This window comes from Teleopsis dalmanni, chromosome 1 (assembly GCF_002237135.1).
Source record: "Teleopsis dalmanni isolate 2A chromosome 1, ASM223713v2, whole genome shotgun sequence".
In the NCBI taxonomy this organism is placed as follows: Eukaryota; Metazoa; Arthropoda; class Insecta; order Diptera; family Diopsidae; genus Teleopsis; species Teleopsis dalmanni.
The window spans coordinates 184,064,607-184,078,142 of record NC_051846.1 but is presented as its reverse complement, the minus strand read 5'-3'; the positions used below and the strand labels follow the sequence as shown (position 1 = coordinate 184,078,142).

Genomic DNA, 13,536 nt, shown 5'->3' with positions numbered 1-13,536 from the left:
TTTTTATTTTAATTTATAATAAAAGATTATTTTGATAATATTTTAACATTTATAAAAAGGACATAACAATTGTAAACTTATTGTGCTATAAAAATATAACTAGTTGTAATATATAATATATATATATGTTCTCTATTTATCCTCTATGTTTTCTATTTATATTTGTATTAAGATATATCCAAATCTGGTATATATATAATTATATTTAGATCATGTATACTCATTAAAAGATTAATATACAATAAAATAGACATCGGAGCATATAAACCACATTTTATAAGTTCGTCTATATAAATTGTGTAATTCTAACCACAAAATTAAATTAAAACAAACTATTAAATTAAATTAAACTATTTAATTAAATTAAAATAATTATACATTAATAATTAATTCAAAATATAAATAAATTGTATATATAATAACTCGGTATTATTATTGAGGAGGCAATAGGAGGCTTCGTTTTTCAATTGAAATTAAAATTCAAACTATATTAATTAAACTATAATTTTGAACAAAATTAATTAAATAATTTTTATTAAACGGTTAATTTTAAATGCATCAAGTAAGGAATTAATTTCATTTAAGTTAATTCAATAATTAATAGTAATTAAGCAACACATTTTAAATAAATTAAACAACTAATTTTAATTAAACTAATTAAAGTACTAATTTTATTTAAATTAATAAAACAATTATTTCTTTTTTATTAAATCTATTTGAAATAGGATTTTTAGTATTCGAAAATCAAATTAACTTTGCAATATAATCCAAAAAAATTAGATAAATAAATTTTAATTAAACAATTAATTTTATAGAATGTTTTACATTATTTATATATTTTTTAATATATTTTAAGCTTATATATAAGTTAGTTATTATAACCTATTCTATTTTAAGTTTTAATTAATTTTATATAAAATCTGCTGAATATTTTTTGTTTCCAATGAAGAAAGCCATACGCGTCAGTGCATCAGGATTTGTATTTATATATGTCTCTGATGGGTGAACTATTTGACTCACAATAGCTGAAATATTAATAAATTATTAAGAATATTTTAGGTTTATCATAATGAATGAGAATAGCATGTCAATTTTAAATAAAACAAAAACTATAAAAAGAAATTTAGTTTACTTACAATCTTCGATAACTTCATATTCAGAGAAAATATCAATTTCTCGTACTTTCGTATTAGATAAGTATATACACTTCATATCGCTTAGAATTTCTAATAAAAACATAAGATCAACTGGATACATATGGGGGAAACGGGCAAGTATATCAGTCACGAAGCAGCCACTCCGCACTAAACACTCTGCCAATATAGATCCTATCCATTTATCTAAAACACGACGATTTAAGGAACCATTTAAGCGTATCCAAGGCTGAGGTCTCATTGCAATTGTATCCCTAAAAATACAATAATAAAGTTTTTTGAATATAAGACCTTTAAAAATAAATAATAAATATTTACTTAGTGATATAAGTCTTTGCAGTTTGAACTGTTGATTGCATATCAAATGGCTGAACTGGTTTCGGTAACCGCTTACTGCTGCTTGGTTGCATTTGTGAGGTATCTGAAGAAGTTTCCTCATTCTCAGTGGTTTTCTGTTTTTTATTTGAACCACTATCACCGCTGTCAAATTCGTCATTTTCTTCTGTTCGAGGACGTTTCAATACTTTTGTTGTATTTGTATCACCCAACTTTTCACGATCCAATCGTTTAATATGAAACGTAAGTACTAACCAGTCGCGAATATGTGTCTTATGTACGTAGACAAATGTTGAGATTCCGACTCTTTTAATCAAATAGAAATCACTTAGTATTTTGAGAGCGCGGTACAGTAATTGTTGATCAGGAAATTTTTGCTTTAATTAATAAGTAATAACATGATATATTATAATACAACAATAAAATTGCAATATGAATACATATATTTTATTATTTTTTATAATTAAACCAACAATTCAAAAATTATAAGCTATTTAATAAAAACGTTATAATTTAATATAAATTTCTACACCTTGGAGTTACGGGTAAGGGTAACTTTACACTTCTATAAAAACGGGTCTAGAAGTCTCGTCACAGCTTATTTTAAACCTCTTTATGACTATCTAAATTTGATATCTGCTACATATATACAAATATGTCGAGATCTCTATTAAATACTTAACTCACCATTAAAGCAGATACAGTCACACCCAGTTTTTCTGTTTCAATGAAATCATGAATATCCTTTAAATAATTTTTATCCAGCTCATTAAAGTTCTCTTCATTTAAAGTTGATAATAGCATTTGAAATGTATTTTCTGTGTACTTCCAATGTGATTCACTATAAGTATAAACAATTATATCCATTTAAAAATTACTGTTAGATCTACGTTGGAAATTAAAAGAACACAATATATAATAATCAGTACATAAATTCGACACTGCAATAATAATGCAATATTAATAATATAATAATAAAAAAAATATTATACATTAAATAATTAATTCAAAATATAAATAAATTGTCTGTCGAAACAGCTGTATGGTCAGCCAAAAATTCAATTAATTAAAATAATATAAAATGAATTTTTGTTATTGTAGTTCACTACTGTTCGAAAAAACCTCTTTATAAAAATATTATAAAATAAAGTATCATTATATTATAATAAAATAATATATTACTTATTAATAAAATAATGCTTTTTTAATAAAATAAAGCAATAAAAATAATGCAATAATCATAGTTTAATTATAACAATAATAAAATAATTATAATTTAAATTTAATAATACAATAATAATATTGCAATAATAATAATAATAACATAATGTTAATACAATAAAAATTTAATAGTAGTATAATTACATATTATCATAATAATATAATAAAGAAATTATAAATAGATTTCATAATAAAATAATAATATTGCAATAAATATAATAAAATAATAATAATACAATAATAATACAATAATAATAATACAATAATAATAATATAATAATAATAATACAATAATAATTATACAATAATAATGATGCAATACTAATACAATAACCAGATTTAGACTGAGTATATGGACATTATAGATTTTTAGTAGACATATAATATATAAAATATAATTAAAGCCTTTGCCAAAATATGAATGTAGTACAGCCAGACCAATGAACCTAACCTAATCCTCTAACTAGAATATTAACTAGAATACTTATTCTTAATATATTATTGAATGTCTTTACTAAATGAAGTTGACTATTTTCTTTTAATTTCATATAAAGATACTAACTTTATAACTTTTTGAAGTATGTTCTCACGTTCGACTTCAGTTTCCAGCATAACTTTAGGTATCATCAACTGATTATGCTTTACCGTATATGTTGTAGTTTGAAATTCTGGATTAAGATAAAATTGCAAAGCAGGCAAGTTAACTACAAAGACATCTTGTGCTCGCAGTATACGCTCTTCCTTATTTAAGATCGGTTCAAGTTCATTGATTTGATTTGAATCAAATTCGACAACACTGAATTCTAAAATATTACGACATATCTGAACCCAATCGATTGTTTTAATTCTCTTTACACTATCCTGTAGTTTGCCCAAATCTTTGAGTTCAGCTTTTTGTTCCCTTTCTCGCCAGAATGATTCTAATAAACGCACCAGCGTTAAGAGATTGGCCGGTTGCACAGTTACAGAACAGCCACTTGCGGCAAGATTAAGTAATTTCTGTGCCGGCATTTCGCTTAGTTCATCTAAAACGTAAGCTTTTTCATTAACAATGGATACGATTGCATCAACGTAGTTAGTGCCATTCATAATACAATTGAATGGACATTCAATTATAACCATATTATTCTCTTCATTCTCATGACATAACTTGCTAAAATTGATATCAACTTTTTTATCCAAATGCCGCAAGGCACAAAAGAAATGCATATATCGTGCAGGTAGTTTGGCAATTTCATCGTAGGGTGAATAATGTATTTTATAACTTAAATTAGCGGGATGAAACTTAATGCGTATCTAAAATAAAGTAAAGTTTTGATTTTACAAATAACACAGATTAATAAGCTTTATTGCTTACCCGCTTTTCAGTGGTTTCATTTTCAATATTCTTTGCATATTCAGTTTTGGGTGCATTATCGAAGATGGTATGGTAGTGGGCAAATATTCGATCTATGGATGATACATTCTGTGCCTGTTGTGTATCGACCGTTAATATGTTAATCGGTAGTTTTATTTGTGATTTCCAATAGTTCTTTGCAAGACCTTCGGCAATGAAAAATAAATGTCCCAAATTTGGAGTCTTCAACTCCAAGTAGCGCTTTGCATCTTTCCCACTCTCTACTTTAAAGAACGTTGTCAATGCATTCTCAAAGTAAGCATATAATATGTCATAAACGTTGTACGGAATTTTAAGATATGTTAAGCGAAATCTATATTTAGAGGAGAGCAAATACGCTGGACCAGCCAGCTGATCAGGTATCAATTGTAAGTGTTTACGCTTCACAGCTACGACAAGTGTATCAGCACGAGCTTTCGAAAAAGCGGCATTTAAAACTTCTTCCGAATAATTTTTGTAAATTTCAAAGGCTTGCATATTGTATAAGGTTTTATCTTTGGCGCAGCACATAGCACTGTGTAGAACACCGACAACGACTGACACTTGCAAGTCGAATACTTTGTTTGGATTATAATTTTGTATGGTTAAAATATTGCTGGTTGTTATGCGCTCACTGAATTTAGCGCTAAATTCTTCAATAGTGTCAGGAATTAAAAACGTGTAACAGTCAATAGCATTAGTGTTTTTGACTAATTTATATAAAAAGTTCAAGATTAAAACAAAATGTATGACCAGCGCATCGCAGAATTCATTCCGAATCGGATATGTATCCTTGAGTTTTTGTAAAAAATTATCGCCATACTTGTTCTGCATGTACTCATTCGATTGCAGCAAGTTGAGCCAAGCTGGTACTTCTGGCAAATGACGACCCATTTTCACAAGGAACTGCGTACGTCGTAGGCATGCCTTCATTGTTTTATTGTTACTACCAATTGTGTGCCGCAATACATCCCGACAAATTTTGGCCACTGTTAGCAATTCTAACGCTGGTACAGGTGCCGCAACATATAAATACACGGCGCGTGCAATCTTTAACATATTATCTTCTTCGATTGACCATGATACGCGTAGTGTACGCATATTCTTAAGCGCGTCACGATCAATCGCATCTCGTGGACCAGATTTCTTGGCTGATATTGCCTTAGCGAGTATACCATGCTGCAGACGCCTAATAGGAGGCATAATCAGCCGATTTCTCAATGGTCTATGCCTAGCCAGTTTTCCACGCAATAAAACTGGACAATTGCGTTGAGTATTTTTTTCATTTGAAATAGTGCTTGTGTTCACAACCCATGACCAATTACGAAATGTGTGTGCAAATAAATTAGCTGATAGACCAGCGGCGCCTAAATTATCACCTGGTATTGTGCCGTCATCTTTCTTTGGTGCTTCATATGTATCAACTGGGTCCAGAAATGTAAGTTCTCTTATTCTACCCGGTCTTTCAAATGTACCACGGCGAAAGCCGAGTTTAGTGTAAATGCATATGCGATGTAAATTCGTCCAATACTGATTCACATCATCAGATGTGTTAAACTCAAAGCGCATCGTGTCGTAAGAACGATTAGGGTTAATACGAAAATAACTTGGTTCAGAAGTCGTCGTCTCCAATATATGTGCATGCCGATTAAGATACACCCACATTATTAAGGGATCTTTCACATTCAAACGTTCACCAATCTGTATTAGACCCATATGGTTCAGTAGTTTCAAAACCATTATGTACAGCTTTTGCAAGAGTATGCAACTGATTTGTTGTTGTAGATCTGGTGAGAGTTGTCGCAGTAGATAATGCTGTCTGACAGGGTGTGACAAATATGGCGTTAAAGTTTCATCAACCTCCGGTTCAAAGCAAAAGATTTTCTGCAACAACGACAAGGGAATACGATCTATGGCATCCATTAAATATACCCAACCAAAGGGTTTATCGGTGTATTTCGGTAATGGCGGTATAAAAGTTCGCCAACTTATTTGTTTTGTGTATGCAATCTGATTTTCTTCATTTGCGAGTTGTTCCATGAATTCTTTAACTTGTAAATTTGGTTCAGTTATCTGCCATTCCTGTAATAAAGCAGTGCTAATTGGATATTGTGGCGTGGAATCATTTAATTCGACAATTATATAAAATAGAAATTCATGCATATAGCGCGAAATAAGAAACTTCGGTGGCTTATGGGAGCGGTTTTCCTTTACTTTTACTTTTTTCACTCTTGGAGGTTTTTTAGTCAATTTAAGCTGAGCTTTTCTTTTCTTCTTTGCTTTAATTTCTGCTTGCAATCTACGCTCTTCAATCACGAGATGTAAGTTATTTTTTAATTTAAGTACTTCTCGCTTAAGCATTTCATGTTCTATATCGATTTTGGGATGTGTAGCATAGCGATATGTACGTATATATTCCTCGAACTGGACAGTTATTTCGTATATATTTAAAATTTTGTTTTTTTGCAATTGATGTAGTATACGAGCTACAGATTTGAAACATACTTCATCCGCGTAATTTTGTTCTTTCTCATAACGTTGGATTTCATAACGCAAAGCATATACCGGTATTATACAATTTTTATTTATGCATTTCACAATAGTTGCTTTGCGGAATACTTGCTTATACGTAGATAAATCTCGTGTGTTGTTTTTTATGACATATTCAAATGGCTTGATGCTTGAAGAAATAGATATTATATCCGTCATGGTAATAACGTTTTCGTTGTTAGGTATATTCTGTAAAAAACAAGTGAATATTCATTATATATATTAATTATATATAAATATATTAATTAAATATATATATTAATATATATTTAACTATATATATATTAATTAAATAGTATGGTAGCTTTATAATACTTACTGGCTCTTCAGAACATTGTAGATTATCTAAAATCATCTTAGACTCAACATCGTTTTTACTCACTGTTTCAGAATGCTCTATGGCAACATACCTAATATAAAAAATAAATAAATTCATTTCTTATTTAATATAATTCCGTATTTAACAGTTAAGTATTTAATTCTTCTTAAAATAAGAAACTATTCACATACATGTATATACGTTGACGTCCGACATCGGTACAATAGCTTTTAATATAGCCATCAGCTTCCATTTTTTTAACAATTTGACGAGTAGTTAAATGATTTAAGCCTATATAATCGCAAATTTCACTTTGACTGCAACCACGAGCACCGTGTCGCGCAACAGCTCTATAAAATTGTTCTTTAATCGGCATATCAACAAAAATATGCGAGTTATCGACAAATTTATCTGAACAGAAAAAGAAAACGTTTTAATTATTACTACTCGATATACAATTTATATATATATATATATATATATATATACACTTTATACTTTGAACATGTCTCTGATTTTAAATGATAATAAACTATATTTTTTAGCAATAAAAACTTACCAACGCATTCTTCTTTTTCTGTTTCCTGTTCATCTTTGTAAAGATTATCAAGATTTATGTCTGGATTTCGAAGTTTTATCGTAAGTACATAACGACCTTTTGAACCATCAGTTGATGTTTTACGTGTACTCTTATAGTATTCAGCATATGGCACAGACTAAAAAATCAAATATAAAAAAAATATTAACAAGCTAATAATATAATTAAACTTTATACTTACTATAGTCTCAAAAATCTGCCGAAATGGATGCGTCATTGTCATTTTACGAAATGATTTGTGACGTTCTACTGAAGGAAAATGACGATGTGCGTCTATCATCGAAATTCTATTATTAGGTAGATCTTTACAAAGTTCTGCTACTTTCTCAATTACTGTATAAAGCATGCTTTTACGTGTCTTATGAAAACGTGGTAATGTCACTAATGTTGTGACTATTAAACGATCATTGACTTTTTCATTAAAGAGTTGTGTAGCTATAACATCAGCACGAAGTAGCTTATTCCTAAGTAAAATTAAAATATTAATTTAATTAATTTTTTATATTTTAAACATGAAACAATTTACTTAATATAGAATACAATTGTAGGATCTTTACAAAAATTAAGTAAAGAAAAGCTTCCAGATGTGGTTTCACCATTATGGCGTGATCGCCCAATTGCTTCCCAAATGCAGTATTGTACGGCAGTAAGATCTTTTGGATATTGTACGTTTAGTGGTGTTAAAGCACTATAACGTAACTCTTGATTTCCAACTATAACGAATTTATCACCCCACCTAAAATAACATTTCCAGCAAAATTACTATATAAAACTATACAAATGTAAAGGGAAATATTCACATTATGCTAACAAATCCAGAAATACTCACTTATTTATAACATCCGTGACGTTTAAGTCTGCAATTTTATTGTTAGGTATAGGCTTACGCTCATTGAAATATTCGCATGAACCCAAACATTCTTTGGTTTGTATAGGATTAAATTTATATCTCACTAATGGACAGACTTCCTAAATATTAAAAAATTTATATTTTAATTTGAATATTTTTTCTTTCTTTACGCTTACTTTAACTAAAGGTACTCCTAAACACGGATCCAGATCAGCAAAACGGTCATAAAGTTTAATCGGCGGCCGCTCTACAGGTAATTCGTAAAATAACAAATTTCTAGAATTTTTAATACAGTCCCATATTTGCTCTTGACAGTCACTATTAAATGGATATGGTAGTTTTAAGGCTTCAGATAAATATAACCAAAGTGCTAGAAAAATAAGTTTATGGTTATATTTGTTTAAAAAAAATTTATAAAAATTACATGCAAGTGTTACGCCTTCCAGGCCCTCTAAAGCAATTTCCTCTAAAATAATTCGAGATATAGACATAGTTGCAGATATCAGCAATATTCGGTCTAATTTAAATTTTAAATCACTCCATAAATGTAAATAATATTTTATTTTAGTACTATTGAATTCGTTTACGCCGATATTGTTTAAAATCATAAACATGAACTTAAACAGCTGATAATGTTTACCTTACGCAGAGTTGCATTTTACTGAATAACAAACATTATAAAACTGAAACGATTTTTGATGTAATAATATATGGATAAGTATTTGCTATATACGAGATAACAGAATACTAATGAATGCTTTGAATGTGTAGTTTATAAATAGTTTTTTTTACTTTATTAGTTTAAATATATCATATAATACAGCGTTTACATTGTGATTAAAAGTAGATTAAAATAATCATTGAAATTAAATTACTAATATAGAAATGGTAATTTTCTTGAAAATATGAAAATACCGAAATGAGTAAATTTTTAATAAATTTGTTTAATAATATTTTTGCATATAAACTTAACTAGAATTTGTGAAATTATTGTTATAAAACTATTTATTAAATTTATGTTACAATTTTTTTATACAAAATTGTTATTAAATGCTTTATTTACAGAAATTTATCAAATATACGAACCAAAACATTATAGAAGAAACATCAAAATTAATTTCGAATGTATAATGTAAACGGTGTAGATAAAATATGCATATTAACTTAACCTCGTTCTCTTAATCTCACTGTGTAAACGTATTAATTTTAATGTTAACTCAGAAATAAATAAATATAAAATAATATAATGTACTATAAAAATTTAACATACATATGTGTTGCATATACCCAAGCAATATGCCAACAGATTCATTTATGAAAAGTGCGACTACGACCTAATGTAGCGCAAATTATTTTTAATTCCACAAATTCGCTGGCATTGTTGCAAAAATTTTGACATTTCGTTCGTTTGGTACGATATTTGCCAAATGACATTATATTGTTTATATTACTTTTAGAATACGTTGAGCAAAATCCATTTCGATTAATAATAAATTCAGTAATTAGTTTGTTTAATAACAATAAAAATGAGTGCTGGTACAGAATTGAACGATAAAGTACTTGCGACAAAAAATGCATTAATAGCCGCGGTTAGCGATAATGTTTGGGCGAAGTATACGAGCAATATGAAAATGTGGTTCCGTCACAAATGGACAAAGGAAGAATTCGACACAGAATCAAGAAAATTTTTCACACCTGAACAAATGCATTTACACAATCGATTTTTCTTAGCAATGCTTAATAAAATGGATGCTTATCAAATGCCACCACCTCCGCCGCCGTCAATGGGCACACAGCAGCAACAACAAACTGGTGCCAATACATCGACTTCAAGTAGTAGTAGCAAGAGTCGTAAACGAAAACGAAGTTCCCGTGATCGTTTTGGTTTTGAGCAACAAGATATTTTAGATTTCATTAAAACTAATAATACAGAAACTCTACGTCCGCCTTCGGGCACTGAAGCCAATTTACAAATGTGGCCAACACAGCGTTATTGTCGCCAGGAAATGTTCTTGCCTGATCCGGCATTTATGCTTGGCCGTTTAATGATTGGTGCATGGGAAGTAGGTCTTGTTAATGTAGATGACAACGTCGCCGAATGTATGATAAATGCTATACAAATATTTTTAAAGAATCTTCTTTCTGGTATTATAATGAAACTGAAGCATTATAAATCAACGGCAGATGGTTCCTTTTACTATGATGTGGGTGCAACGTTACGAGACCCATCATTGCGTAACACTGTTACTCGGCAAAAATTAGATGATACACCTTTGTACCTAGATAAGCGAATTACATCACCTAGTGTTACACAAAGACCGAACGATGATGTGGTATTCTTAGCAGCTTGTGAAGAAGTGTATGTGAATTCATTTCTTACTCAGTTTGTTTTATTTATAACAGATTTCCTTTTGTATTTTTAGTACGCCGCCGAGAACTACATTGATTACGTTAAGAGAACTGCAAATTGCTTTGAAAGATCGCAATCTCATTGGCTCTCATTCAATATATTCAATAAATATGGAAAGAATCACACAAATGTTGCATTGAAAAACAAAAGAATATTGGAGTGCTTGTGATTTGTATATGAAAGGATATTTGCATGTTGTTACTTTCGTGGCACATTGATTGGAATCTATAAAAATAGTTTTAAAATCTCTTTTCCTACTTCTTAATTGACTTTAGTTGAAAGTAGGCATAAACTAATTTATATTTTTTGTAATTTGAATCCATAAAACATATGTTTAAATTGCTTTTCCCATTTTTTAACTGGATTCAGTTTAAAGTAGGCATAATCTAGTTTATATTTTGTTTTAATTTGAATCCATAAAAAAGTTTTTAAATCACTTTTCCTACTTTTTAATAGACTTTAGTTAAAAGTACCCATAATCTTAATTAAGTTTTAATTTTAGCTTTTAGTAATTGTTAAATCTAACATGTTTAGTTGGTAAATATTATGTTAAAAAAAAAAATTGATGTCTAATTAAAAAATCAGTTGTAAATTTATTTCACGTGCATTTATTATAAAAATTAAGATTTTTTTAATAATTTATAGTTTCGAGAATATTGGCTTTTCTCCTTTCGTTAATTGAGCACTGGCCGCATTTACAAAGTCCTCAGATTGTAAATATAATTTATTCATTTCACGCTATTAACAAGAAGAATTTATTAATAAAATACGAATCTTACAAACTTCAGTAAAAACTTACGATTTGATCCAATCCATCTTGATTTGGTCTACTCTGTGAGTAAACTACATTTGCTTTTGTAGCTTGCACAGCTATCGGACTTTTCTCGGCTATATTGTTCGCCAATTCTAAAGCGCTCTGTAACATATGATCTTTGTCTGGAAATACTTTGCTAACGAGCCCACAACTGTTTGCTTCACTGCTCTCAAAACGTCTGCCTGTGTAACATAACTCACGCGCTAAGGATTGGCTGCCAATTGCCTTTGGAAAACGTTGTAAACTACCCACATCAGCTGCCATACCAATGTCGACTTCTTTCACTTGGAAAAATGCATCCGTCGTGCAGTAACGTATATCGGCTGCAGTTATTAAATCAACGCCAGCACCAATGCAAGCTGAATGGACTGCAACTATGACAGGTTTTGGACAATTTTCCAATGCACTCATGGATTCCTGCGAAAAAAATCAATTAGTATAATATATAAAAACACAATAATTTAATTAAACATACTTGATATAATTTAATTGTACGACCTAGAATCATTCCTTTACGTGCTACGTCATCTACATCACTCATTTCAGTTCCCAAACTAATCACATCAGTCAAATCAATGCCTAGAAGATTTTTCAATTGTAAAATCTTTCAACTTTTATTTTTTTTGCTTGAGCTATACCTGCAGTAAAATGTTTTCCAGCTCCAGATACGACAATTGCACGGCAATCGGGGTTGACAGCCAACTCGTCAAAGCAGTTCTTAATTTCACTTTAATTTAATTTAATTAGATTTAAAAAAATATTATTTGATATAAAGAAAAATTATATTATTTACTGACATCCACATTTCCTTGCTGAAGGCATTGTACCGTTTGGGTCTGTGCAGCTCTACATGGAAGACAAATGGTTTCGGTGTAGTTATTTGCAAGGTCTTGAAACTATTGTGATGTTTCACCTTTGCTTGCGCGGCAGAGCATAAATTACGTATAAGCACATTACTTGGCATAGCCATTTTTGTAACTGAAAGTAAACTCTCGTCTTTTTAATAATAATCCACAAATGAAGCAATAATTGTTTTTATAAAATCATTTGGATAATATATTTGAACTTTGGACTTCACTATGTGTAACTAATACTTTTTAATATAATTAATAAACAACAATTGTTTAATAATTACATACCTAAGAGTCGAGTTGTTAACATTTTTTTTCTTTAACTTTATCAATAAAATATATTAATTTTTAAAAAATTTCAAAAAACTTATATTAATTGCAACCGGTAAACAATGTCCGTGTTGTACTGCGAGCTGCAACAGTTTAATTGTGGAATTTATTGATCGTATTTTTGGTACACAAAAGAAGTATACATACAAAACAAAACAATGGAACTTAATTTTATCTAAGATAAAATATTATACATTAATTTTTGTGTATATTGATCAGGTATGAAAATGTTATTATTTCTTGTGAGAATATTTAAAAAATATTAAATTATTTGCAAAATATTTTTTATATTAACTTAAATTGGTAGAAAATTTCATTTTGTACGAAAAATTATTAGAGATTTGCGATTACAACCATGTACAAAGTCCGAAAAAGTGGAATCTAACCTTTTACACTTGTTATTGGAATTGCATTAAGCAAGTAATATAGCAAAAATTAGTTATGCAAATAAGGAAAAGATATATTATAAAACAATACGTTCTAGTTAATAAGTATAACACAAAAAAATTAAAAAATTATAAATTAAAATAAGTATATTGCTTAAATTATATTGATAATAATACTGCTTAAAGGTAATTATTGTATTTAATTTCATAATAAAGTAGTGAAAAAAATATAAAAATGTTAGTATGATGTTATAATTATAAACTTTCAGCTGATGCACCTCATGCAGTTCAAATTCGCATCGATTTGCTTAAACCTCTAATGTTTATTTGTTTATTTGTTTA

At 29.0% G+C, this 13,536-nt stretch overlaps 3 protein-coding genes across 3 annotated transcripts; 1 reads left to right on the top strand and 2 right to left on the bottom strand.

Moving 5' to 3' along the window:
• Positions 1-718: 718 nt before the first annotated feature.
• Positions 719-9,058, bottom strand: LOC119670641 (general transcription factor 3C polypeptide 1). The gene is made up of 14 exons (XM_038080982.1): positions 8,828-9,058; positions 8,580-8,773; positions 8,383-8,522; positions 8,080-8,289; positions 7,735-8,017; positions 7,515-7,671; positions 7,147-7,366; positions 6,956-7,046; positions 4,069-6,825; positions 3,274-4,007; positions 2,178-2,331; positions 1,473-1,867; positions 1,137-1,408; positions 719-1,025 (listed from the first exon to the last, which is right to left on the bottom strand). Exons 1-14 carry the CDS (start codon positions 9,015-9,017, stop codon positions 910-912), a joined length of 5,913 nt encoding a protein of 1,970 aa, XP_037936910.1. The 5' UTR covers positions 9,018-9,058; the 3' UTR covers positions 719-909.
• A 660-nt stretch (positions 9,059-9,718) lies between these two features.
• Positions 9,719-11,280, top strand: LOC119670640 (transcriptional adapter 1-like). Its single transcript, XM_038080981.1, has 2 exons — positions 9,719-10,762; positions 10,827-11,280. The coding sequence occupies exons 1-2, from the start codon at positions 9,930-9,932 to the stop codon at positions 10,951-10,953; spliced, it is 960 nt and encodes a 319-aa protein (XP_037936909.1). The 5' UTR covers positions 9,719-9,929; the 3' UTR covers positions 10,954-11,280.
• Positions 11,281-11,418: 138 nt separating this feature from the next.
• LOC119670639 (delta(3,5)-Delta(2,4)-dienoyl-CoA isomerase, mitochondrial) lies at positions 11,419-12,926 on the bottom strand. The gene is made up of 6 exons (XM_038080980.1): positions 12,767-12,926; positions 12,425-12,605; positions 12,266-12,354; positions 12,103-12,206; positions 11,613-12,044; positions 11,419-11,551 (listed from the first exon to the last, which is right to left on the bottom strand). The coding sequence occupies exons 1-6, from the start codon at positions 12,786-12,788 to the stop codon at positions 11,453-11,455; spliced, it is 927 nt and encodes a 308-aa protein (XP_037936908.1). The 5' UTR covers positions 12,789-12,926; the 3' UTR covers positions 11,419-11,452.
• Positions 12,927-13,536: the final 610 nt, after the last annotated feature.